Source organism: Anas platyrhynchos, chromosome 6, assembly GCF_047663525.1.
Source record: "Anas platyrhynchos isolate ZD024472 breed Pekin duck chromosome 6, IASCAAS_PekinDuck_T2T, whole genome shotgun sequence".
Lineage (NCBI taxonomy): Eukaryota > Metazoa > Chordata > Aves > Anseriformes > Anatidae > Anas > Anas platyrhynchos.
In genome coordinates, this window is record NC_092592.1 from 26,655,441 (window position 1) to 26,677,611 (window position 22,171).

The window sequence follows — 22,171 nt, forward strand, 5'->3', positions numbered from 1 at the left end:
TGCACTTACCAGGCTTCTTTTTTCTAATGAGTGACCTAAATTTCTCCTTCTCTGTGGTGTAAGCTCATTACCATTATCCCACTTACCATGGCAACAGAGAACAGATTATTCCTTTTCTCTTTTCCAAAGGCTTTTTATGTGTGTGAAAACTTCCTCTCCACCTCCTTCACCAGCTCAGACGAAGCGACCCCGTTGCCTTCAGCCCCTCGGGGTCGGCTGTTTGCCAGCCCTTGCTTTCCTCTGGCCTCCTGGCTGTTGCTTTCTGCCTCCTCAGCAGGGCAGTCCCCAGGCTGGGGTGCACTTAGTCTGGCTGAGGTTTTATCAGCATGGCTGAACTGTGAGATTAGTTATCTGTCAGGCGGTGCTCCAGCACGTGTACCCCACTGCTGTGTTTGTGGTGGTGGATCATTAACTCCTTTCTCCTGCCCCAGTCCTCCTCTGAGGTCTGACCCTACCCTGCTGAGGGTTGCCTGGTGGCAGGTCTGAGGGAAGGCCTGCCCCCCCTCCCTTGGCCAGGAGCCTGTGTTCATGGAGGGCAGGGGGAAAATGGGAAACATTTGTTGATCTGGACATCTGCCTCCTCCCTTGGCACACGTGTGTGAGGGTTTCTGGGCCTGACCCAGCCCCCTGGCCTAGGAGGGTGTCCATGTGCCTCCCGTACCCCCCCCTCACGCAGACAGGGCCTCACTCGGGGAGAAATCACCTTTAATGCTGATATCCCCGTTGCAGTCAGCTTCTACAAAAACTACGGCCTGGCCTGTGCCCCCTGGGGGCTCGGCCCGAGCCTCCCTCACGGGGAGGACGGGTGAGCGCGGCGTGGAGCGGCCGTCCCCCCCCGGGGAGGGCTGCGGCGATGGTCAGCGTGTGCTGCGATGTGTGTGGCGCCGGGCACGGCACGAACGTGTCCTGGGGCCCTGAGCTGCACGTGGCACCCCCCAAAAAGCATCTTCTCCTGACGGCGGAGACCACGTCCGTGCAGCGCCCGGCACCGAGGGGCTCCGGGCCTCGCGGGGATGGGGATGGGCAATGATGCTGAGGGCAGTTCGGGTCGGGCCGCCCCTCCCTGCGCTGCCGCAGGGAACGCTTCTCCCCTTTTCCTTCCTCCACCTCTTCCTCGGGACCAGATGCTACCAGGCAGCAGCTGGGCGAGGGCCCCGGGGCAGCTGTGAGCTGGTCCCTGCCGCCTGGGTGGTTCGGCCCCCCCAGGGGCTCATCCTTTCTCGCCTGGGGATGGGGCCTGCAGGGAGGGGCGGCGCGGGCAGGCGGGTGGGCAGCGAGCGAGTGCAGACCTGCTGCTGTTGGACGTGAGCCTCGCGGCAGGAGACCCCCATGCTGCAGACCTGGAAGACACACGGACAGCCTGCCCTGACGCCGCTCGGTCCTGCGGCACCCCAACCGAGCTCTGTGGCACGGGTGCAGACACGTTCCTATCTGTGAAAATACACGAGTTGGGGGTCTTGCTCTCTCCCTAACCTCTGCTCCATCCCTGAGGGTGGTTGGACTCTGTTGCTGCGTGCCCAGCCCCCAGCTGCATGTGCCTGCATGGGGCTGCCCTCACCCATGTCAGCTCTGGGTGGGTCTTTCTGCAGCCCTCCAACCCACATTGCTTCAACAACAGCAAACTTGATTTTCTCACCATTAAAACCAAGCGCCCTCCCCCTTGCTGGGGGAGGAATACCACAAGGAGGGCCAGGCTCTTACCTCTGGTCCACATGGGCCTCCAGCACCGTGCTCCGGCCACGCTGCTGCTCAGGTGATGAGCGGGGCGAGGTTGGAGCTTTCCTCCGGCACCTTCTCACCTTCTGGAGACTGGCGTTGCCTGCGCCCACCTGCAGCAGTGGCACCAAGGGGGCTGGGGTGGGGATGCCCCAGGGCTGGGGGCGAGGGTGCTCAGGGACAGGGGTGCAGGGGGTCGGGGGGGTGAGCCCTACGCGCTTCAGACCTGGGCAGAAGGGCGCTGAGCACCCCGGGGCGCTCCCTCCCCGGTCGGTCACTCACTCAGCGATCTCAGCAGCCTCTTGCCCAGGGTCTCCTCGTTGCTGCTGGGAGAGGAGCCGGTCCCAGCCTCCCTGCCCGAGGACTCTGCCTCCAGCCCGGTGCCGCAGCACTCCCTGTCTGCAAGAGCCCAGCCTGGCTGCAGCGCCCCGGGGCAGCACATGGCCTCGCCGCCCCCGGGCTCTGCCCCTGAACGGACTCACCCTGCTGCTTGCTGTTGTCCTCGTGCTCAGGCAGCTCCTCCTGGATGAAGGGGATGGCCTCCATGCGCAGGCACACAGAGTCGCTGGGACTGCGCTGCCCCTCGGGCCGGCTGCCTGCGGGGTCACGGGGGCGGTGAGGCTGCGGGGTGGCATGGTGGCAGGGATGGGGGCATAAGCGCACATGGCAGGCAAGGGGTGTCCGTGGGGTGACTCACACATGATGCTGTTCCTCTCGTTCAGGAGGGCGGTAGCATCCTCCTTGGGTGTCTGCGGGGTGCCCCGAGCGGTCGAAGCCTTGGTTGAGTCCCTGTCAAAGGCCTCCATGTCGGGGGACTGGGGCGAGCTGTCCATGCGGCTGGCCACCAGTGCGTTCTGGTACTGCTGCCGGGTGACCTGGGCACACAGAGACACGCTCGCGGCTCAGCTGGCTCTGCGGGCACCGAGATGCTCCCAGGGACGCAGGAAGGGCCGGGGTGGGACAGCTCAGCCCAGCCCAGCCCAGCCATACCTTGACAAACTGGACGTCACAGAGGATGTGCACGGAGTAGTCGGGAGTGTAGATGTTGTTGCTGCTGCTGTAGAGCTGCGTGGTGCTGCCCCCGTAGTCATTGTGCTCCCGATTTGGGGACTCGGAGCGGTTGAGCCCACTGCACCGCGAGGGTGACCGGTTCACTGGGGAGGGCCGGGGCGAGAAAGGATGAGAGGAAAACATTGTGCTGCCGAGCAGGCTTCTGCTGCTGGAGTAGGGCCAGGGGATCCCTGTCACCTCCAGAGGCTGTGCCCTTTGGCTCATCTCCCCTGGAGGAAGCCCTCGTGGGGGTCCTCTCTGTCCCCTGCGCACCAGGGCGCTGTGCTCCCGGGGCCACCCTGCCGGCAGGCAGGCAGGCAGGCACGTGTCCCCGGTGCAGGGTGTCCTACCCGAGGGGAGCAGGGCTGCAGAGGCCAGCTGGCCCGTCACTCACGTTGACCGATGGCCTCTGACACGCAGCGTGATGGATTTTGTCTGGCCGGTGATTTATTAGGGAACAAAGGCAGCTTGTTCCTTGCACGGGCAATGTCACCATTTTTTTTTGCTGACTGTGCTGCTGGAACGCCCTTCTATTACCTGGCTTCCCGGAAAGCAAGCCGAGCAGGGCAGCGTGCACGCAGAGCTGTGCGTAACCGCGGTCAGCAGCAGCAAGCAGCCAGAAAACTCAGCACAAGCAGCACGTGCAGGAATTTAAACTTATGGAAACCACCCAGCAAAAAAAAAAAAGCCCAAGCCACCTCTGGCTCCCAGTTGCCCCCATCCCTTTCTTCATGGGCAGAGGGGGGTGAGGCACCCGTGCAGCTCCCTGTGCCCCTGGGCTGCCCGCTGTGGGGTGCTGCAGGGTCACCGGGAGCTCAGGGGGGCCTGGCACACGCAGGGACCCCTTCCCTGAGCCACGCACCTTACCTGGTGAGCCAGCCAGGGAGTCCCCTCTGCTGAAGGCGAAGGTACGGGACACCGAGACAGGCACTGCAAGAGATGGGTGGGGGAAGGACGGGGCAGGCAAAGCACAAGGAGGTGGTAAGGAGAGGGACAGGCCAAGAGGAAAAATGAGGATGAGAAGTGTGCCAGCAGCCCCAGGCTGGGCTCCCCTCACCCCCTCAGCTCCCACTCCTTACACCCCCTGGGGCTGTTCTGGCAGGAGGCACCCACCGGCCCTGAGAACAGGGACACCAAGAGGGACACAGACCCCAATGCTGTGAAAAAGGCAAGGCTAGGGGGGACCAGCCCCTGCCAGGCTCTGTCTGCATGGTTACAGATCCCCCTGGAGCCACAGAGGGGGCAGAAAGCATCTTCTGCCCAGCAGCCCCGTGCTGGCACCCTGCACGCTGCCTGCCCTCCACTGACTGGGCTCAGAGCAGAGCTGCAACACTCTGGCAGCCATCTGCCAAATAGTTTTCAGCTACTTCCAAGCCAAAATCCACAGAAAGGTTGCCCCGCAGCCTCCTCCTTCTGATCTCCTGCTCCTCCCCCAGTAACGCCTGGCTGTGTCCTCCCCTGGTCCCAAACTGTCTGCAAATAAATGTCCAAGCAGTGGCAGCAGCACCAGGCGCTGACAGAGCAGCCTCGGCCAGCAGGGAGCAAAGGTCGGGGCGATAACACCGGCACTCGGTGCCCAACCCTCCCGTGCTGTGCCCCTGCTCCAGGCCAGCTCTCGCCTCACACCTGCCCTGGTCGCTGACACCAAAGATACCCAGGCAATAAAAAGGTTACGTAACCAGGGTTAATTAATAACAAGTGGTTAAATGCTGAAGGGTTCATGTCCACATTCCCTGTTGTAACCCGCTACTCACGCTCACGTTTCTGTGGGGTTTGGTGCAAGCTCTGCACACCTGTGCCTCTGCCCCTGCCTCAGGGCACACACAAGAACCATGCTCATGTCCTGTGCCAGGTACAAGTGCTGCCCCCGGGCCAGCACTCCCCCTGTGCCTCAACAACATCCCTCCCTGCACCTCCCATCAGTCTGAATTCAGCGAGTTCTGACCCCGCAGCAGAGCCAGAGCTGCTCTTTTAGGGAGCGAGCCCATCGCCCCTCCAGCCGGAGAGGTGTGGGAGCCCCAGCCTCTCCCAAATACCTACGCAGGAAGGAGGACCCAGCCAGGCTGCTCACTTTCCGCACGTCGCTATCTGAAATGAGAGTTGAAGGCGCATGAGTCGCAGAGGAGGGGTCCCATGTGCCATCCCACCCTGTAGCCACGTCCAGCTCCATCTCCCAGCCACGGAAGCGAGGGCAGGGCTGGAGGGGGCCTGCAGAGCCCTTACCTGAGGAGACGATGGCCATAATGGCAGGGACGCCGTAGTAGGTGAACGCCCCGTTCTCAAACCGCAGCCCTTCCTTGCCAACCTCCACCTCCACTTTTCCCTGGAAGGAGGAGAGAAACCTGCTCAGACGGGGCCCCCCATGCCCCTGCCCACTGCCCCACTGTGGGGTCCCTGCCACCCCACAAGAAGGTGGGAATTTCTGCATCCTTTACAAACCCCAGAGCCAGCCCTGCTGCAGAAGCAGCCAAGAGCAAGGCGAGATGGGCCACCCCGTGCCACCACGCAGCAGGGGGCTCCCCGGCCCCTCTGCCCCCACACCTGCAGGATGAGAACGAAGTAGTCGACGGGGCGGTTGCGCTGGTAGAGGTAATGCTCGGCAGCCTTCTTGTTCTTACGGTCGTACTTGAGCTCCTGGATGACGTTGGGGTGCTTGAGGAGCCGCAGCAGGATCTTCTCGGAGAGGTAGGGGGACTTGAAGGGCTCCACTTCTATAGGGGAGGCACCACAGGCTGGCTCAGCGGGGCCAGGACTTTGTGGGGTGCCGGGAACTTGCCACCCCCAGAGCTGAGCAGCCCCCTCCCCACAGCACCAGCACAGGGGAGACAGACGCAGACCGTGCTGGCAGGGCAGAGAGAAGCCTGGGGTGGACCAGGCAAGCAGAAATTGGTGGTGGTGGTGGGAAGCTCAAATGAGGACCAGCTCAGGGGTGCCTGGTCCTGCTGCAGGGAGATGCAGGACCCCGAACACCCACTGCTGCGCATTGTGTCACACATATCCCCTGGGGCAAGGGTACCTGTTGCCATGAATCGATGCGTAGCCAGGAGGAGCTGGGGGGAGATCTTCACCTTCATCTCGCTGTCCGAGAGCCTGAAGATGGAGAAGTCCTGGGGCTTGCGGCCCCGGTGGGGCACACGCTCCTTTTTGCGGTTGTCCGCTGTGGGCAAAGAGTGGAAGTTACCCCCAGAGCCCAGCAGCACCCACGTGCAGAGCTCGTCTTGCTCATGCTGTGGTGGGGCTGGGGCAGCAGCGGGGTGGACAAATAGTGCTGGGCATCACGGCCCCAGGAGCAGCTCCCTGGTGAAGCACACTGCTGTCTCGGGCACGAGTCTGATGCTGGTCTGTCTCAAGCACTTAAGACTCCCTAGCATTTGACCAGCATCTCTCCATCCTTCTCGTCTTTCCCACTGCCCATTAAGTGCTCTGGGGAAGGACCGCAATTTGCTCTGGCCCATTTCCTTCCCATATATCTGTCTGTGGGCTCCCACCACCGCAGTAGCTGCTCTGGGACACTAACTGTACAGATCCGTCTCATCCAGGATCTCGGACTTGATGATCTCCTCAATGACATCCTCCAGGGTGACAATGCCCATCACCTCGTAGAACGGGTCTCCTTCCCCTTCGTTGTTCACCCGCTGCACGATGGCCAGGTGGGACTTCCCTGCGGTGGGAGAGCAGAGCAGTGAGACCCCCACCCCGGGGGAGAGCACAGAGACCCCCACCCCACGTGAGGTATCCCCAGCACCGTGGGCTGGCAGGACAGGGCTGGGTGGGGGCACAGCCACACCTTGAAGCAGTTCCCATCACCCAAACCCACCCCGGCTGTGCTAACCCCGGAGAAGAAGGAGGAGAAGAAGAAGAAGCCACCAGCCACTGTCAGGCTGATGCCTTGGGGGTGTCGCAGGAGTCTGCCCAGCTCTTCTTTGGGGCTGCTTGCCTTCTTTAATGAGCAAAACCCCCCATTTAGCTCTTTGGCAGCCTCTTGTGCGTACGTTGTGCCAGCTGCATCTTGCTTACCCACTGCCTCGCTGGCACGAGACAGCTCTAAGCGAGGAAGGAGACAGTGTCCTCTGATAGAAAGGTGAGCGTGTCCTTGGGCTCTACTGATTTCCCTCGTCCTCCTGGTGTTTTCTCATTCTGTTGTTAATTATCTTTCCTACCAAATTGCCAGGAACAGCTCCCCCACATCTTTCTATCCATCACTGTCTGGACCGATCCGAAAGTTTTTCTTAAAACGCAGGCAAAGCCTCCAGCTCGGCTGAACAGCAGCTGGTTTTAATGCAGAAATGCATATGTTTGTTTGCAGCTTTCAGCTCGGCTCCTGCCGAACTCTTGGGTGAACCATCTGGATGGGGAGGCTGAGCCCTTTTCAAGCAATTGGCTTGCAGCTGAACGTCTTTTCCAAACCCTGCCCTGAGAGCACCCCGTTACCTTACACAGACCGGGAGCAGGACCTGCCTTCAGCTGCAGGGATGGTGGCTCCTGCTCAGAAGCCACCGTGTTTCTCAATCACAATTTCAGCTTCCTCGCTTGCCCTCAGTAAGCTGGCAGCTGTGCTGACACATTCTCAGGCTTCTTGCTTTTGGCATACTTTAAACATCACTATCTGCTTTCGCGTGTCCAGCTCTGCTCTCTGTAAGCAGTTTTGACTTGTTCAACTTCTCCCTTCCCTTATTGTCTGTTCTGATTTATGCTCCTGCTCAACAGCTTGACTAGAACCCAACTCCCAAGCCCTGCACAACTCCTGGGTTTCCAGCTCAGATGTCACCTCAGACCTGCCAGCTCTCCTTACTGTGGCTCCCGCACATTGCAGCAGTGCGCACAGGTTCTGGACCTCTTCTTTTGCTGAAAACACTAAAAATGTCCTTCATCAGCACCACATCCAACAATTTCCCCTCTGTTTCTTCTCTGTTTCCCTGGCGCTAGCCCTGCACAAAGCTACCCCTCCCATGGGCACTTCAGGGCCCTTGTGAATGCTGAAAACACCCTTTTTCCCCCCAAAGATGCAGAGCTGAGCTCCTCGAGCAGCAATGGTTACCTGAAAGGGGAGCACTTCCCTTGTGCCTCTGCCTCTGCTTCTCCCATTTACACTTGGGCCTGGGGACAGGACCACTATCTGGGTACAGGAATGCAATGTGGGTGGGCTCCTGCCTACTGCAGAGGTTCCTCCTCACCCGCTGGTGACTTCTGCATCCAGGGCAGCCTGGAGCCCCACCAAACGCATCCTTCTGGGGAACATGCGACCTTCAAACAACCCTGCCCTGGATCCGAGGCGAGCAAACGCTATTTCTCAGACGAAGATCAGCACTATACATTTCTCACAGAAAAAAGCTTGGGCATTTTCCACAGTATAAATTCCCTCCTCCTCATACCAAGCTTTTATTGCAAGATTTCAGAGAGCAGCTCGCTGCCTCCCACGCCTACAGAATTAGAAATGAGAACATAACATCACCGCAAGTAGCACTGTTGTTCTTCCCATAAAGCTGGAGATGCATTTTACAAAACAAATCAATAGCCTCAGGGCACTGAGAATTCGGTGCGTTCTGCTGGCCAGGCTATTTCCCTCACCTCACACAAGGGTTTGTGCACATTGTCTGTGTGGCGGGTAATAAAGCAACTCGACTCAAGACTTAAAAAGCAAAAAGAAGCAGAGTTGGCTGCAGCACAGCAGCAACAGCTACGTTTCATCTCAGCAAAGTCCAACTTTTGAAAATGACTCCTTTGCCAAAACCTACTCCCAAACACTGGGGCCATCTGGTCTCCTCCAAGTCCGCGGGTGAGCGAGGAGAGGGGAAAAGTTATTTCTTTTGGCCAAAAGCTTGTTGTTAATGACATTTACATGCAACCCAAAACCACCAAACCCTTACAAAAAGCTTAGGTGCTACTTAAAGGCAGTCAGAGAGTAATGGAGGCAATTCTTTTCTTGGCCAAACACCTACATCGACACTGTAATTACTCTAGGGCGGCCACAGAGAAACGCGATCCCAGCCCCACGCTCACAGAGCAGCAAATCAGACTATTTAGAAATAACCTGGCACCACCGTGCTGGGAGGAGACCCAGGGCTTCACCACACTGGGGGCAGAGCCAGGAGGGCTGTTAGAGTGCTCAAGGGTTCTTTATTTTCACAGAAAATAAACACTCAGAGCCACGCTATAAACCCTCTGGTTTAGGTTTCCCGGCTAACACCCACACTAGAAGCAGAGCAGGTACCCAGAAGTGGAAACTGGCTGCAACTCGTGTGGCTGCTCCTGCCCCACAAGGAGAGCACTGGTCTCAGCCCCTGCCCAGCCAGCTGATGCTGGTATCACAAAAATGACCCACACCTCCCTCCCAGCCAGACGGGAGCACTTCTCACTGCTTCCAGCTGCACCCACCTTGCCACTGATTCCCCCCCGAGGGCCCCAGTACCACTTTCTAACTGCTGCCCCCACACCTGCTAGGTTCTGCATTTCCTCCCATCGCTCTTTTAAAAGGCCTTTCAGGAGGGCAGCAAGGTGTGCCAGCACTCTGGCTGGGGGTGCTGCTACATGTGGGGGTGTTTGCCTGGCTGTGGGCTGCTGTGCTTGGCCAGAGGACAGGCGGTAGCTGTGGGAGCAGGTATGAGGGCAGAAGTTGGGTAATGTTTTGAGGTGGAAGATGTGTCTGAGGGAAGGAGGGTGGTATGGGGATGCAGCTGAGGACGGCAGAGGGTGGCAGTCTCTTCTCCAGCACCACCCTGCAGGTCGGCTGCAGTGGGAGCACAATGAAGAGCAATAAATCACTTAAACAAAACAACAAACTTGATCTAAACCAGCTTTAAGATCTGTAAAACTGATTCCAAAAACTGTGCTTTTGTAATTGTTGCTTGATAGCTCCAGCGAAATGAGTTATAAGGGCGAGCTGTTCCACTGCTAGCAGGCTGTCATGCAAATTTTACAGGGAGATCACTGCTGCAAGAAAGCACTGGGAAACTCTTGAGAATCAAAGCCTTGGCTTGGCAAATGCTCAAACAAATGGACAACTAACTTTACTTGTGTGAATAGCTCCAGTGGCCTCGGCAGGACTGCTCTCACACAGGAAGTCCATAGGTGATTAAGTGTCTGCTCAGCACAGGATACAACTGTGCTGAATTCTTTATGAGCCACACGAAATCTGCTCTTCTCAAACAACAGCTTCTCTGGAAAGTTAATGCCTCAAAATGCAAAATTACAGAGCTAATATAAAGAGCTGAAAGCTTCCGGAAGGAGCAAGTATCCGAACAGATATATAAAGCTTTTATACCCATTTTTAGGAGCCTTGGGTTTTGCTGGTACCTAAATGACCTTGGGCTCATAGATCCACCTCAAAGCATCCTCCCCAGCGGGAGAATACAGTCTGAACACATGGAAATGCCTCTGCTTGTGGGAAAGAAAGTGCTGTTGGCTGCAAATATAGCCCACACTACTTCCTTATCATTTCTTTATGTAGGTGCTCTGCCAGAGGAATGTTGAAGATGCTTCAGTCATGTCTCTTGTTCCACGTGATGAGCGCTCCGAGTACGAAATTTATTTTTGTGAATTTTACTGTGAAGTCTAAAGCTGTTCCAATGAAATCAAGGTACAGGCACAAGCCACAAATAATTTACAGCTACAAAATGGAAAGCAAAAGAATAGTAATTGCTAAGTGAATTGGATTCAAGAAACAACTACAATGCAAGTAAAATCTGCTCTCCGTGTGCTTCTCATCAGAGCTCTTCTCTGGGCTGGGGGTGCTGCCAGCAGCTCCGTGCCTCTCTGCAGACTTGTATCTGAACTAACTGGGGACTCTGAGCTGAAAACTTTGAGTGAGACTGCTCTTGTGTCACCAGGCTCCTGCATTGAGTATAAAGCCACGCGTCTGAGGAGCTGTTCCATGAGGCAACACATGTCTGTACCCAGGCACCAGGGGGATGCCCAGCAGGGCTGCAGGGTGCCTGGCTCTGTGGGGAATCAGCCCTATAAAAGGGGAAAACCACGAATCCTAACCTAATCCAGACTTCCTCAGGGATGAGAATTTCATCTGCTTGCTTCTGTCTTTGTTGGTGTACAAAAGCCTTTCTCAAACTCCGCTGTGGTGCTTTTCCTAATCCTAAGAAAAACTGGGGGAAAGAGGGGACATAAGCTATTTGGGGTAGTTGATGGCTTATGGCTGACAACAGATGAGGAGGGTAAGAGGGAGATTAGACCAGACACGGAGTCTCATCTTCCCTCTGCTGTACAAGAGGGCTCTGGCCTCCTGGCTCTCAATCTGCCTGTCCACAAATGCTTTTCTTGCGTGTTCCTTGCAGACAGGGAAGTGTATGAGGGTGTTAAGACTCAAGCTAAAACCCCACACATTTCCAAAAGGCTGATTGCAAAACTTTTCCATGGTGTCTGTAGCATGGAACACTTCATTCTTTCCCACAGCTCCCAAGAGGCCTAGAGGGCACTGGGCAGCTGGGTGCCTCTCCCGAGGACACAGCTCCCCTCTGGCCCTGCTGGATGCCTCCCCAGGGCAAACTGGTTTCGGGTTTGCTAGGGCGGGGTGTAGCAGCACAGCATTTCACACAATGAGACTTAGCATGGTGTTTTGGGGAAAATTGAAGTAATGTTTCAGGCAGAGACGCAGCGTGAGTCATTGAAACCATCTTTTGTGTATCAGCACCTCACCCACTCCCAGCCTGGCGATCGCTGCTCAGCGCACGTGGATGGGACGGGTCCTGGATGACAACGGGCTCCTCAGCTCGTACAACTGGCTGCAGAGGGCAGGGCTTCATCCCACCAGGATGTCCAAGACAGCAACAGTCCCACTCGCAAAAATCTCCTACTGGTTGGTTTAAAGCTCAGGCCAGCTTTGTGCTTGTGGTGACCGTGGGCTCAGGAGGAGGGCAGTAAGAAAAGCAGCTGAAATGGGACCGGTCCCCACTCCTGGCAAGCCTGAGCACGGCACCTCTTCCAGCTACGTTCGATTTGTGGAAATCTATTAATAATAGAGGCTGTGGATTGTTTTTTAAGAGCAAAGCCAGACCCTAGGGCAAAATTGTCCTTGACAGAACAGGCTGTTTTCCCTGCTAAGCCAGGAAGCTTGCTTTTGGAGAACTGTCTTTTAGTGTCTTTTAAAAGACACCAAACCACTGAAGAATGATTTGAGTTGCATCTCAGTCTCTGGCCTACTGAAGAAAGATGACTGTAAGAGCAAATTTCCGCCGTTCCTCTGACAAGGGAAGGTTATTTGCTGAAAGGTACCACTTCTGAATATAGAAATCCCCCCAGGAAATGTGCCAGCAGAATCCATAAATGACTTAATAGGCAGAGACCGTGACTTCCCAAAGGCACACAGGGAACAAGGTGGTGCACCTCAGGGAAGTGCTCCCTGTGGAGTTACACCACAGGGCTGGAGGTGCACCATGCATTGCTTTGGTTATCTTCTGGGGGTGGAGGGGAAGCAGACTGCATTGCATTGCCTGCAGCATTTCACACTGAATGTGTGCATAAACCTTTCCTCCTAGCTCAATTCTCCTCAGGTGAAGTTTATCTTACTGGGACCTCATCTGCCCCTCTACCTTGCCTTACTTTGTTAAATATGGTGCAGCAATTTTCCTGGTGTATGAGGTAACTCCTGCTGTGAGCCTAGAATAAAGCCAGGTACTCTGAGATGACTGAGGAGATCAAGCCAAAACCGCAAGCATTTCCTGCCATCAGCTGGAGCTGCCCCACGCTGCTGTAATGCCATTTTCCAACACAGCTTTAGCAGCTGACCTGTTCTCTCAGGCTGCCAGTTGAAGTCCAAGCTGTTCCTCTCGCAGGCCAGCTCTCCCCTCTGCTGCTGTTTGCAGCCTTCTCTGGGTTTGTCCCAGTTCCCACCAGTGCCCCCAGTTTAACCATCCTTCTCCAGGAGACAGTCATCAAAGGATGCCAGGAGCAAGCTTGTGAAAGAGCAGGTGGGAAAGGTTTGGCCACATCTCTGCTGTGATGGGGCAGGAGCTCACAGCTGCTCTTGGGCACTGCAACCACACCAGCTCCCCAGGTACTACTGAAGCCTGTGCTGCTGTTTTTATCTGGTTTACACGTTTTTGGAAATTGGATGCTCCAAAGGCTAGAAGTGCCCTTCCCCAGCCCCATGGCAGGGTAATTGCACCTGCCCCAAGCCCTGCTCAGGAAAAAGGGGGACTCTGGGACTCTGCTGTGTGTGGGTGAAACCTGAGGCAGACATCAGCGCGTCTGAAGGGAATTGAGCTCAAACACAGTTATCTGTGGGCATACCTAGAAACTAATGCAGGAAAACTTCAAACCCTGTTTGAAGACTGGAAAGGGGGAGAAAACTGATAATCTTCATAGCTAGGATAGCACAGTGAGATAAAAATGCATCAGGTAAACAAGGCTAATGCAGCATGATTGCAGAGAGTAGGAGGGGAGAGAGAAAAGGGAAAGCGCTAACGGAGGTGTAAGCAAGAGTCACAAAGTGCTGTATTTAATCATACTCTGACATTTCCAGTAAGAACAAATGTTTGTGTACTATGGCAAGGAGCTCAGGCAGTGAAATTGAATGTTACTTACGCATTATGCAAAAAATGACATTATAGGCACAGTGCATGTGGCAGAACATTAATCACTAGCGAGACACAGATCCTGAAGTATATACTGCTATCGAGGAAAGAAAGATACAAAATGTGATGGGTATTTTGTATAAACACCGCAATAACCCAAAGAAATAAAGGATACAAAAAGTGTTAATCATGGGAGAAGGAAAAGAAATCTAGAAAGGTCGCTCTAGAAGTTTGTCACGAACCTGGGGACCTGGTTAGCAATGCCCATCATTAGCGGAGACTTTAATTTCCTAGAAAGAGATTGGGCCTTATCAGTGGGAGCAGTTGCTGTCCTGCTGACACCCTGGATGTGTGAAGTGATGAATGCCTTCATTAACCACTCACTGAGCCAACAAGCAATGAACCTGCTCACTAATTAGAGGTGTCACAGAAGACCTGGCCACGGAAGGCAATCTCGATTGGATCAAGTGAGATATTTCAACACAATTCACATGGACACAGAAAATGAGACAGTGATTAAGATTCTTAATTACAAATGGGAAATCTTTATTTTCGAAATTAAATAGTCAAGTGAACTAGCCTGAGACAGCAGTGGATGTGACTGGAGGCAGCTGGGAGCGAACATCTGTGGTGGAGCAGGAGCCTGTGCTGAGAACTGGGAAATGAGAGTTTAGGAGGGGTTCAGGCCTGGACTAGGGGTAGCTGGGGGTGGACAACTACAAATATGAGGTACTGGGGGTAAACAGGAGGTCTGCAAATAGCGGAAAGATTAATTGGAAGAGAACAACAACATCCAAGGATAAGAAGATGTGGGGGAAGAACTGGAATTGCTAAACACCAAGCTGAGTTATGTTGTAAGACCAAAAGCAAGACTTTTCAGCCATGTGATTTAAAGAAACACAAGGAGAAATGAGATTGGAACAGAAAGAAGTTCTAGGGACAGCTCTACATGAGTGCTGTAGCAAAATGCCCCAAAAGACCGTGATGGCAAACAGATGTAGGGGAGGAAGAACCCGAAGCAAAATGCTGAGAGTTTAATGGAGCAAGGCTGGAGAAGGCTGGAAAGTCTTCATTTGGGATGAAGGCTAGTACAGGGCAGTGGAAGGCTGGTAGCAAGGCTTGTTAGTGCGCCTGCCACTTGAGGGAGTGACACACAGAAAACATCCAAGAGGAGGAGGGGGAAGGAGGGCAAGCAAAGGGCAGGGAGCTGAGCAACCACAAGTCCATTTATATAGATCTATTGATCCATAGGGTACCGGGCTGTCAAACAAATCTGGAAGGAAAAGTATTTGGATACATCAAAGGAAATCGGATAAAGTGCAGGGGAAGCTGACGAGGAGACTCTGCCCACCTCGTCTGATGTCTTTGGTAACAGCTGACTCTCTAGGCAAGGCAGAGGCAGTGGGGATCTCACATGAACTTCAGTGACATTGTAGCATCATGCAGGAAAACAGAGTTATGAAAGAATTGCAAGGCACATGAGGAACTGGGAAGAGGAGACACTGCTGGTTGTGTTAAGAGAGGTATTGGGGGGAGGTCCTGTAAATCATCAAGGTTAAACACAGAAAGCAATCGTAATGCTTTTGCTCTCAGCCTTGTTATTAAAAACAGGGGTTCGCTGGTTTGCACCACATTGGGAGTCCCCCGTTATGCTGTAGGGCACAGAGGTTGGGTGTTTTGTGCCACACAGAACTCTCCCTGCGATCCTTCTCGGTGCTGGGGACGACTCTGTGCATCTCTGGAGAGGATGCCGACCTGCATGTTTCTGATGATTTTCCCAGTGTGCAGGCAACATCCTATGCCCCAGTGACCCCTAGCTCCAAAAACTAGCATGGGGATGACTCACAGAGAGTATCTGGGATGGACCAGATTGGCCCTTCTCACATGATCAGCTCTGCTTGCAGCAGAGAGGCCACAGGCAGCCGGGGAGCCGAGTGTATCGTGCATTACATAACGCAGGATGTCACTGCTGCAGCCATTTCTTAAAGGTTCACGCACCGTGGTATGACGTACCGAACATCACGCAGCAAAGCGCTTCACAATTCCCAGTGGGGAAAAGAAAATGCGTGCTGTGTGTATTCTCAAGGTAGGGTTAATGAAACACAACTCTCAGCCTCCGCTGGAGCTGCTGGCAGCTGCTGCATTATTAATAGCATCACAGCTGCAAAGAAAGTAGAGCTTGTTCTAAGGGTTTAGGCTTTTTTTTTTCCTCCTTTTAACTACTTGCATGGAAATACTTTCTAGAACTGCTTCTCACTGCTAAGCTGAAAACGTGAGAGCAGAGTAATGAGATGTGATCTCCTGCCACAAACTCCCCCATGCAGATGAGAGCAGTGAGCGCTGCCCTGCCCAGGCAGGGATGCAGGGCAGGCGCTGTGCCCCGTGCCAGCCCCGCTGTGACATCAGGCCCTGCGAGCCAGCCTCACCTGTGGGATAGCAGCCTCCGGGGCTGCAGGTTCTGATGGTATCCGTTAACATCTCAGGCATGGCCAGCACTGAAGGCCCTCCATCCGTCCACCCAGGGGCTGGTTCCCCAGGGGACACCAAGGTCACCACCACAGCAGCGCATGCAGGGCCCGACTCCCCCCATGATCCCCGGTACCTGCCAGGTCCCACCACGAGGTGATGCAGGGTGGGCCATGGAGGGCTGCTGATCAGGGACCACTGGGGGTGCAGAGGGGGTGCAGGGCTGAGCCTCACCCTTCTTAAACTCCTCGAGCAGCGTGTCGAGGCGCGTGTCGTTGAAGACGCAGTGGAGCGGGCGGCGATAGAAGCGGGTGACGGTCTGCAGCGGGGTGCAGTCGTCGGGGTCGACGAAGGCCAGGTCCTTGACGAAGAGCAGGTCGACGATGTTGTCGCGCCGGTCGCCCTCGTAGACGGGGATGCGGGTGTAGCCGGAGCGGAGGATCTCGGAGACGGTGGCAAAGTCGAGCACGGCGTCGGCGCGGAGCATGAAGCAGTCGGCCAGCGGCGTCAGCACGTCCTCCACCACCTTGGTGCGCAGCTCCAGCGCGCCCTGCACCATGGCCAACTCCTCCCGCACCAGGTCGCCGTGGGGGCCGGCGGCGCGCAGCGTCTCCAACAGCCGCTCCCGCGTGGAGAAGACGCTCAGCTCCTGCCGCAGCGCCCAGTCCAGCAGCCGGCTGAGCGGGTAGCAGAGGGGGAAGGCGGCCAGCATCAGCAGCCGGGTGAGGCACAGGGTGCGCGACGCGATGGCCAGCCCGTGCCGCGAGCACACCGAGTAGGGCAGCACCTCGCCGCCCAGGAAGACGGCGGCGGCGCACAGCAGCACCGGCAGCCAGGGCGCTCCCCGCGGCCCTCCGGCCGCCGCCGCCGGCCCTCCGCCGGGCAGCGAGGCGCAGAGCCAGCCGGCCAGCGCCGCGTTGGCCCCGGCCTGGCCCAGCAGCAGCGTGCACAGCAGGTAGGTGCCGCCGCCGCCGCGCACCGCCTGCACCCGCCGCGCCTGCTCCCGCTCGGCGGCCGAGCCGCTGTTGCGCAGGACGCGGAGCTCCAGCGGGTCCAGCGACAGCAGCGAGAGCCGCAGCCCGCTGAACAGCGCCGACAGCCCCAGCAGCAGCAGGGCGCCCAGCGCCCGCAGCCAGCCGGCCTCGGGCAGCGGCAGCAGCCAGGCGCCCAGCGCGGGGGCTGCCGGCCGTACCCGCAGCAAGAAGCCCCCCGCCGCCCCGTGGTGCGCCCAGGCGCGCCCGTCCCAGGCGCACAGCGAGAAGAGCCGCCCGCCCGGCGCCGCCGCCGCCGCCTCGCCCTTGCGGGGCTCCCGCACCCGCACCTCGGCCAGCGCCGAGCCCGCCGCGCCCCCCGAGCGCAGCGGCCCCACCACCTCCACGTCCGAGGCCCAGGCGCTGCGCTCCCGGCACCGCTCCGCCGGGCCCCGCGCCCCCCCCGCCGCCGCCGCCCCCGCCGCCGCCTTGCCCCCCGGCGCCGCCGCCGCCTCCTCGATGAAGACCAGCCGCGGCTCCCGCTCGCCCGCCGGCCCGCGGCTGCCGTTGCCCTCGGGGGGCGGCTGGAAGTAGAGGCGCAGCAAGAAGCGGCTGCCCTCGGCCGCCTGCACCGCGCCGCCCTCCAGGGACACCCGGCCCGGCGCCGTGTCCTCGGGCCGCAGCCCCAGCAGCCAGGCGGCCCCGGCCGGCGGCCGCGGCGACAGCGAGAAGAAGAGCAGCAGCACGGCGCCACGGCTCCGGCCCCAGCCGCCGCCGCGCCCCGGGCCCGCCGCCGCCATGCCGCAGCGCCCGCCGCCGCACCGGGACTGCAGCGGGGAGCCGGCGCGGCACGGCACGGCGCGGCACGGCGCGGCACACGTGGGCCGGGGGGGCGGGCAGCCGCCGCGCCACGTGCGACCGGGAGCCGGCGGGAGGAGCCGCGCTGCGCGGAGCCCACGCGTGGCACGGGGAGGGTGGCACCGGCAGCCCCCCCGCTCAGCCATCCCCGCTGCGGGCGGCCCCTGGCCCGGCTGTACCGGGGATGCCCCGGAGCGCAGCCCCGCTCCCGGAGCCGGGGGAGCCGGCTGGTGAGGGGCTGGGGGCTGGCTGCGCCCCCCCGGCGCTCAGCGGCTCAGTGTCCTCGGGAGAGCACGGTGGCCTTGCCGAGGGATTCGCAGCCGGCCTCCCCCTGCGGTCTGCTGAGGCCCAAGCGTCTTGCTTTTCAGCTTTCATCTCTCTTCTTCCTGTGGGAGGCATCGTTATTATTGGTTTTTAATGGGAGAACAGCTTTAAGTTTGTGGTCTTGCTAGGAAACAAATGTATCGCTCTGGAACAAACATTCTTGTGCCTAGACCTGATGGAGAGTGTGGTATGCAAAAGTGATTTATCAGCTTCAGAAGTATGTGCTGAATATCCCCCCCATTTACTTAAGGGCTATTAACTCTTGCTAACAAGTCACCTAGTACTGGAACTGTTGTGTCTTCCCTGGACCACCACCCAGGACAGCCTTGAAGCAGAGGCTCAGGAACTGGAAAGAGTCGTTTGCTTACATCTCTGACAGGCTCAGTAATGGCAAAGCAAGAAGCGAGTCAGAAAACATCATGGAGTTCCCCCCAAATTATTATTATTCATTATTATTCCTCCCCACTCTGTCGTTCCAGGGAAGGCACCCGGATCCACAGTGACACAAGACACAACCTGCATCCTTCTTCACCCTGCTCTAGGTCTGATGGAGAAGCTGAAGCCCAGACCACCTGCAAGAGCCATTGCCCGTGTTCCTGGTGCCAGGAGTGAGACTGGAGCAGAGAGTGTGTGACATTAGCACGTCAGTGCTGGGGACCCCCCTCGGAGCCACAAGAGGCTTTTGCTGCCATGGACCTGCCCTGCTGCCCCACCATCAGTCCCTCTGCCTTCAGGCAGAGCCAGACAGCCCTGCCTTAGCTGGGCAGGGCCGAGTGAGGGATTTATAGGAGGTGGCTGGTGGGGTGAATCAGTGCTGACATTTAACAGCGCTGCCTCCTCCTCACACCCATGAAAATGGGCCACTTTGTGCGTCACTATGTCAGCAGGCACACAGGCATGAGGAGCTACCGGGGAGACCTGTGCTCCTTGCTGTGTTGGGAGAAACTCTCCCCCTCTGCATAAGAGGCAGCTAATTTTTTTTTTTTTTTTTTCCCAAAATTGATTAATTCCCTGGGATTTCATGGGGGCTCTGTGCTGTTTCTTGCTGGTTTTCCCTTTCTACCTCCCTAGCTCCAGCGGAGGAGCACTGTCTGATGCTCTACCCGGGCATGACTTCCAGAGGTTAACTCGTAACCTCCTTTACCAGACCTTCCCCTGGGCTGAACTTGTACCACCCAAGGAACAGATCTCATAAATTGCCCTAAACAATACCCAAAGGGACAGGGAGAAGTTCAGTCTGCTCCTGCCTTTCTGTGTGTGAGTGCTGGGGGTGAGCACATGGCTGCTCTGTCCCTATCATGGCCATGTGGGAACCGTTGTCTGACACTACCCCATATTTTTGCAACAGCAGGCTGTCACCAGCCCTGAAATGTCCAAAAACCTTATGCTGAGAATATCATAAAGACAATTTGGTTTTGTGCACCCCTGTCAGCGCTTTGTGTCAGCGTTTGGAAGCTAGGTACCTGCGTCAGTGGTTACTCATCCTTATTAACCTGCAGATTCCCGAGGGATTTCCCAGTGCAGGAACTGAAGGCTGCGAACTGCGGGGTTCCTTTTCTTTAGTTAAGTAGGTGCTTGGGAAGCGCTCTTGTCCATAGTACCCTGGTCGCCGGAGATCCTCAGGCGGCAGGATGCACACCGCTGCTCTGGGGGAGCGCACGGAGCCGTGGCACTGCGGGAGGAGGAACCACAAGGTGGCAATCTCTCTCCGTGCTTCTACTGGCAAAATAACCCTGGGACGAAAAGTCTCGGGCAGTAACTCGGTAAGGCTGCAGAGGCGGTTGGTCACGTCTTGTATTTTCCATGTGCGCTGTCAGGTTTTCTCTTCCGTACGTTTCTCCCTTTAGGATGAAGCTCTCAGGCTCGAAGAAGTGGCACTGGAGGCTGCTCTTTGGTAACTGCTCCATCCTTTGCCCCCAAGCGGGCAGCAGATGCAACTTGTTAGATCGCTAACTACCAAGACTGCTTGTGTGTGTGTTGGCAGAGCTACCGTGTGTGTTGGCGAGGTAGTTTCCTCCTTCACTGGCGGCACTGTCTGTGGCAGCTGCTTCTGAGTATTGCTAACCTCACATTACACTGCTGCACGGTATAGTCGTGCCAGGATCCTGCTTCATGCAATGAGATGCCTCTGCGGGAGCAAAATAACCCTGGAGCTTGGACCAGGCAGTGACCTGCAGGCTGGGTTTTACATACAGTCTGGAGCAGCCTAGGAGGCAAGGGGACTGCGAAACTTTTGTGGCAAGAGCTCAACTCTGTGCAAAGATGTGGAGGAGAAAGAATGCTCGGTTCGGGGCGAAGCTGCCCTGGTCCTGCAGTCTCAAACACACCATCTGTTGCGATGAGCTGCATCTAGCTCAGGACATAGTTGTGTTCCTGCCAGATGTTAGCTTACATGTGCTCCATGTAAAAGTAAACTGGTGCGAAAGCTGTGGTCTGATGTGCTTTCAGTAGGATTTGACCTGCACAAGTGACGACGTGCTAGCCAGCCTCTCGCCGAGAGGATGCACTCCAGAAGTTGCAGGTGTGTGGCTGGAGCATGTTCAATGATTCAAGATAGGAAATATCTTCCAAAGCTCAAAATAAGACAAAACAAACTGAGCTTTAGCACATGCTCAATTGATTGAGTCCTTGGCAAAGTATGACATAAATTTCCAAGGCTCTCACTGAGGCCTGTCCTGGCTGCATCCTGCCTCTTGAGTCCTTCGGTGAGCACCATGTGGCTGCCCTCGTTTTCTTCGAACACTACAGTCTCCTCCTTTTACCTGTTCTCTGTTGCGACATTGCTGTTCAATTAGCAATAATGACCTTCTCCCTCTGCAGCTTCTGTGCCGCAGCTCTCAAGGTCCACAACCCCTGCCTGTGGGGATACCCCTGATCACAGCTGTCCTCCTCCAGCTCTGACAGTGCAGGTCCGGGAGGACGAGTGAAGCATGGATATGGGGAGTTTGGTAAAGCCCCTTCAGATCAACTTGACTTTGAGGTCTGAAGTCAGAGTCCCAGAGGCTGCGGGCTGCAATTCGCTTCCTTCCTGGTGGAGGAGAGCCCAGGGGGTCTGGTGTCCGCTGGTCCTCCAGAAAGGGGCGAGGAGCCACTGGGGGACTGCTGGTGGGGATAGAAATGTTAGCAATTCCAAATCATGATGGGAAACAGAAGGAGTAAAGAAAAGCTGGATTTTTCTTTCTTTCTTTTTTTTTTTTCTTTTTCTTTTTTTTTTTTTTTCTTTTTCCTTTTTTTTCTTTTACTTCCCCCCACAGAAAGTGGGAAGAAAACTAGCAAGCACAGAGCTGGCTTCTCATGGAACATGTCTGCAACGTGATTGTCACTAATGCTCTGCAGCCAGCCAAAAGAAGATACTTTACCCAAGTAAGTGAAATAAGCACTGAGACGTGGGATATATGATAACTTCTGAAGCAGAAGGAATAAGACCCCAGGCAAGGGAGCTCCAATTTTTTCCTCTTTCTGAGGCTGTGGTGTTGAATTAACTCCTTTTCTCTGTGTCCTGGACATGGTTACTGCAGGCTTGCAGAGCTGTACCCAGCCTTCTGGATGTTGACATGTTAAGCGCTTGGTTTGCGATAACCAATTTTCCCCTGAAATGATACCAAAAGGTCTGCTGTTTTGATTTAAAGTGTTTTCCAAGTATTTTGGTTAATAGTTAAAGACAGTCCACTCCAAGAGAATCTAACTTGGGGAAGCCATGAAATTTAATTCATTTCGGCAACTTAAATATATAATCAGGGACATATGGTAATACTAAATACAGGGGGAAATGTCATTGTTCAAGTCAAATTTCTGCATTCAGTCAAAACCCAATAGTTGTAACACCAAACTGTACTTTCCATTGTACAGGAAATAAAGCATCATTTTTTCAAAGCAAATAGACATGCAATTGCATGCCTATTATATTGCTTATATTGCTTTATTTTTAGCTTTCTCCATGTTGCTGTTACTAAAGGGCTAACAGAAGGGAAACTGGGGAGAGAAGAAATGATACAACACCCAGATCCTGGTAGAAAGGACAAAGGAGATGCCCGGATACGTGCTCTTTCCTTGCAATTGTTTCTAGCTGAGAGGTTACTGTGCTAGGGACACCGCACCCCCCCTGCAACCTTCCCCCTTGTTTCTGCAGACTTGCCAGCATTGAAACAGTGCTGAGGTGAGGCTGTGTTGCCTCAAAGGCTGTGAAAATACTTCTCATTTCTCTTTGTCATTGTGCAACTTTTTTCTCCTGTCCCCTTGCTCCTAAGACAGGAGAAGGAACTA

At 55.9% G+C, this 22,171-nt stretch overlaps 1 protein-coding gene and 1 long non-coding RNA gene across 6 annotated transcripts; one reads left to right on the forward strand and one right to left on the reverse strand.

The window, feature by feature from the left end:
- Window positions 1–688: 688 nt before the first annotated feature.
- On the reverse strand, window positions 689–19,532 carry CNNM1 (cyclin and CBS domain divalent metal cation transport mediator 1). Of its 5 annotated transcripts, none has more exons than XM_072039690.1 (14): window positions 19,402–19,532; window positions 15,990–17,970; window positions 6,284–6,427; window positions 5,783–5,923; window positions 5,308–5,477; window positions 4,990–5,089; window positions 4,807–4,854; window positions 3,634–3,696; window positions 2,707–2,870; window positions 2,414–2,591; window positions 2,199–2,312; window positions 1,999–2,115; window positions 1,702–1,829; window positions 689–1,340 (listed from the first exon to the last, which is right to left on the reverse strand). In XM_072039690.1, exons 2-13 carry the CDS (start codon window positions 17,728–17,730, stop codon window positions 1,750–1,752), a joined length of 3,060 nt encoding a protein of 1,019 aa, XP_071895791.1. In that variant the 5' UTR covers window positions 17,731–17,970; window positions 19,402–19,532; the 3' UTR covers window positions 689–1,340; window positions 1,702–1,749. The 5 variants fall into 5 exon arrangements, 4 of the variants coding, with proteins under 4 accessions (XP_071895791.1, XP_027316529.3, XP_038036844.2 ...); XM_027460728.3 differs by having other exon boundaries at window positions 19,372–19,510; XR_005266569.2 differs by lacking the exon at window positions 689–1,340 and having other exon boundaries at window positions 1,700–1,829; window positions 1,943–2,115; window positions 2,199–2,308; window positions 19,372–19,510.
- Window positions 9,029–20,663, forward strand: LOC119717285 (uncharacterized). Its single transcript, XR_011810083.1, has 3 exons — window positions 9,029–9,364; window positions 10,214–16,710; window positions 18,388–20,663. It is a non-coding gene; the product is annotated as an uncharacterized lncRNA (long non-coding RNA).
- Window positions 20,664–22,171: the final 1,508 nt, after the last annotated feature.

Bases quoted from the DNA above. Each gene is read 5' to 3' on its own strand.
- CNNM1 (XM_072039690.1), bottom strand. From the start codon at position 17,730: ATGGCTGAGCGGGGGGGCTGCCGGTGCCACCCTCCCCGTGCCACGCGT. The intron at 6,428-15,989 runs GTGAGGCTCAGC...CTCCCACCGCAG, and splicing joins GCTCGAGGAGTTTAAGAAGG to GGAAGTCCCACCTGGCCATC. The intron at 5,924-6,283 runs GTTAGTGTCCCA...CTTTGCCCACAG, and splicing joins GGATGAGACGGATCTGTACA to CGGACAACCGCAAAAAGGAG.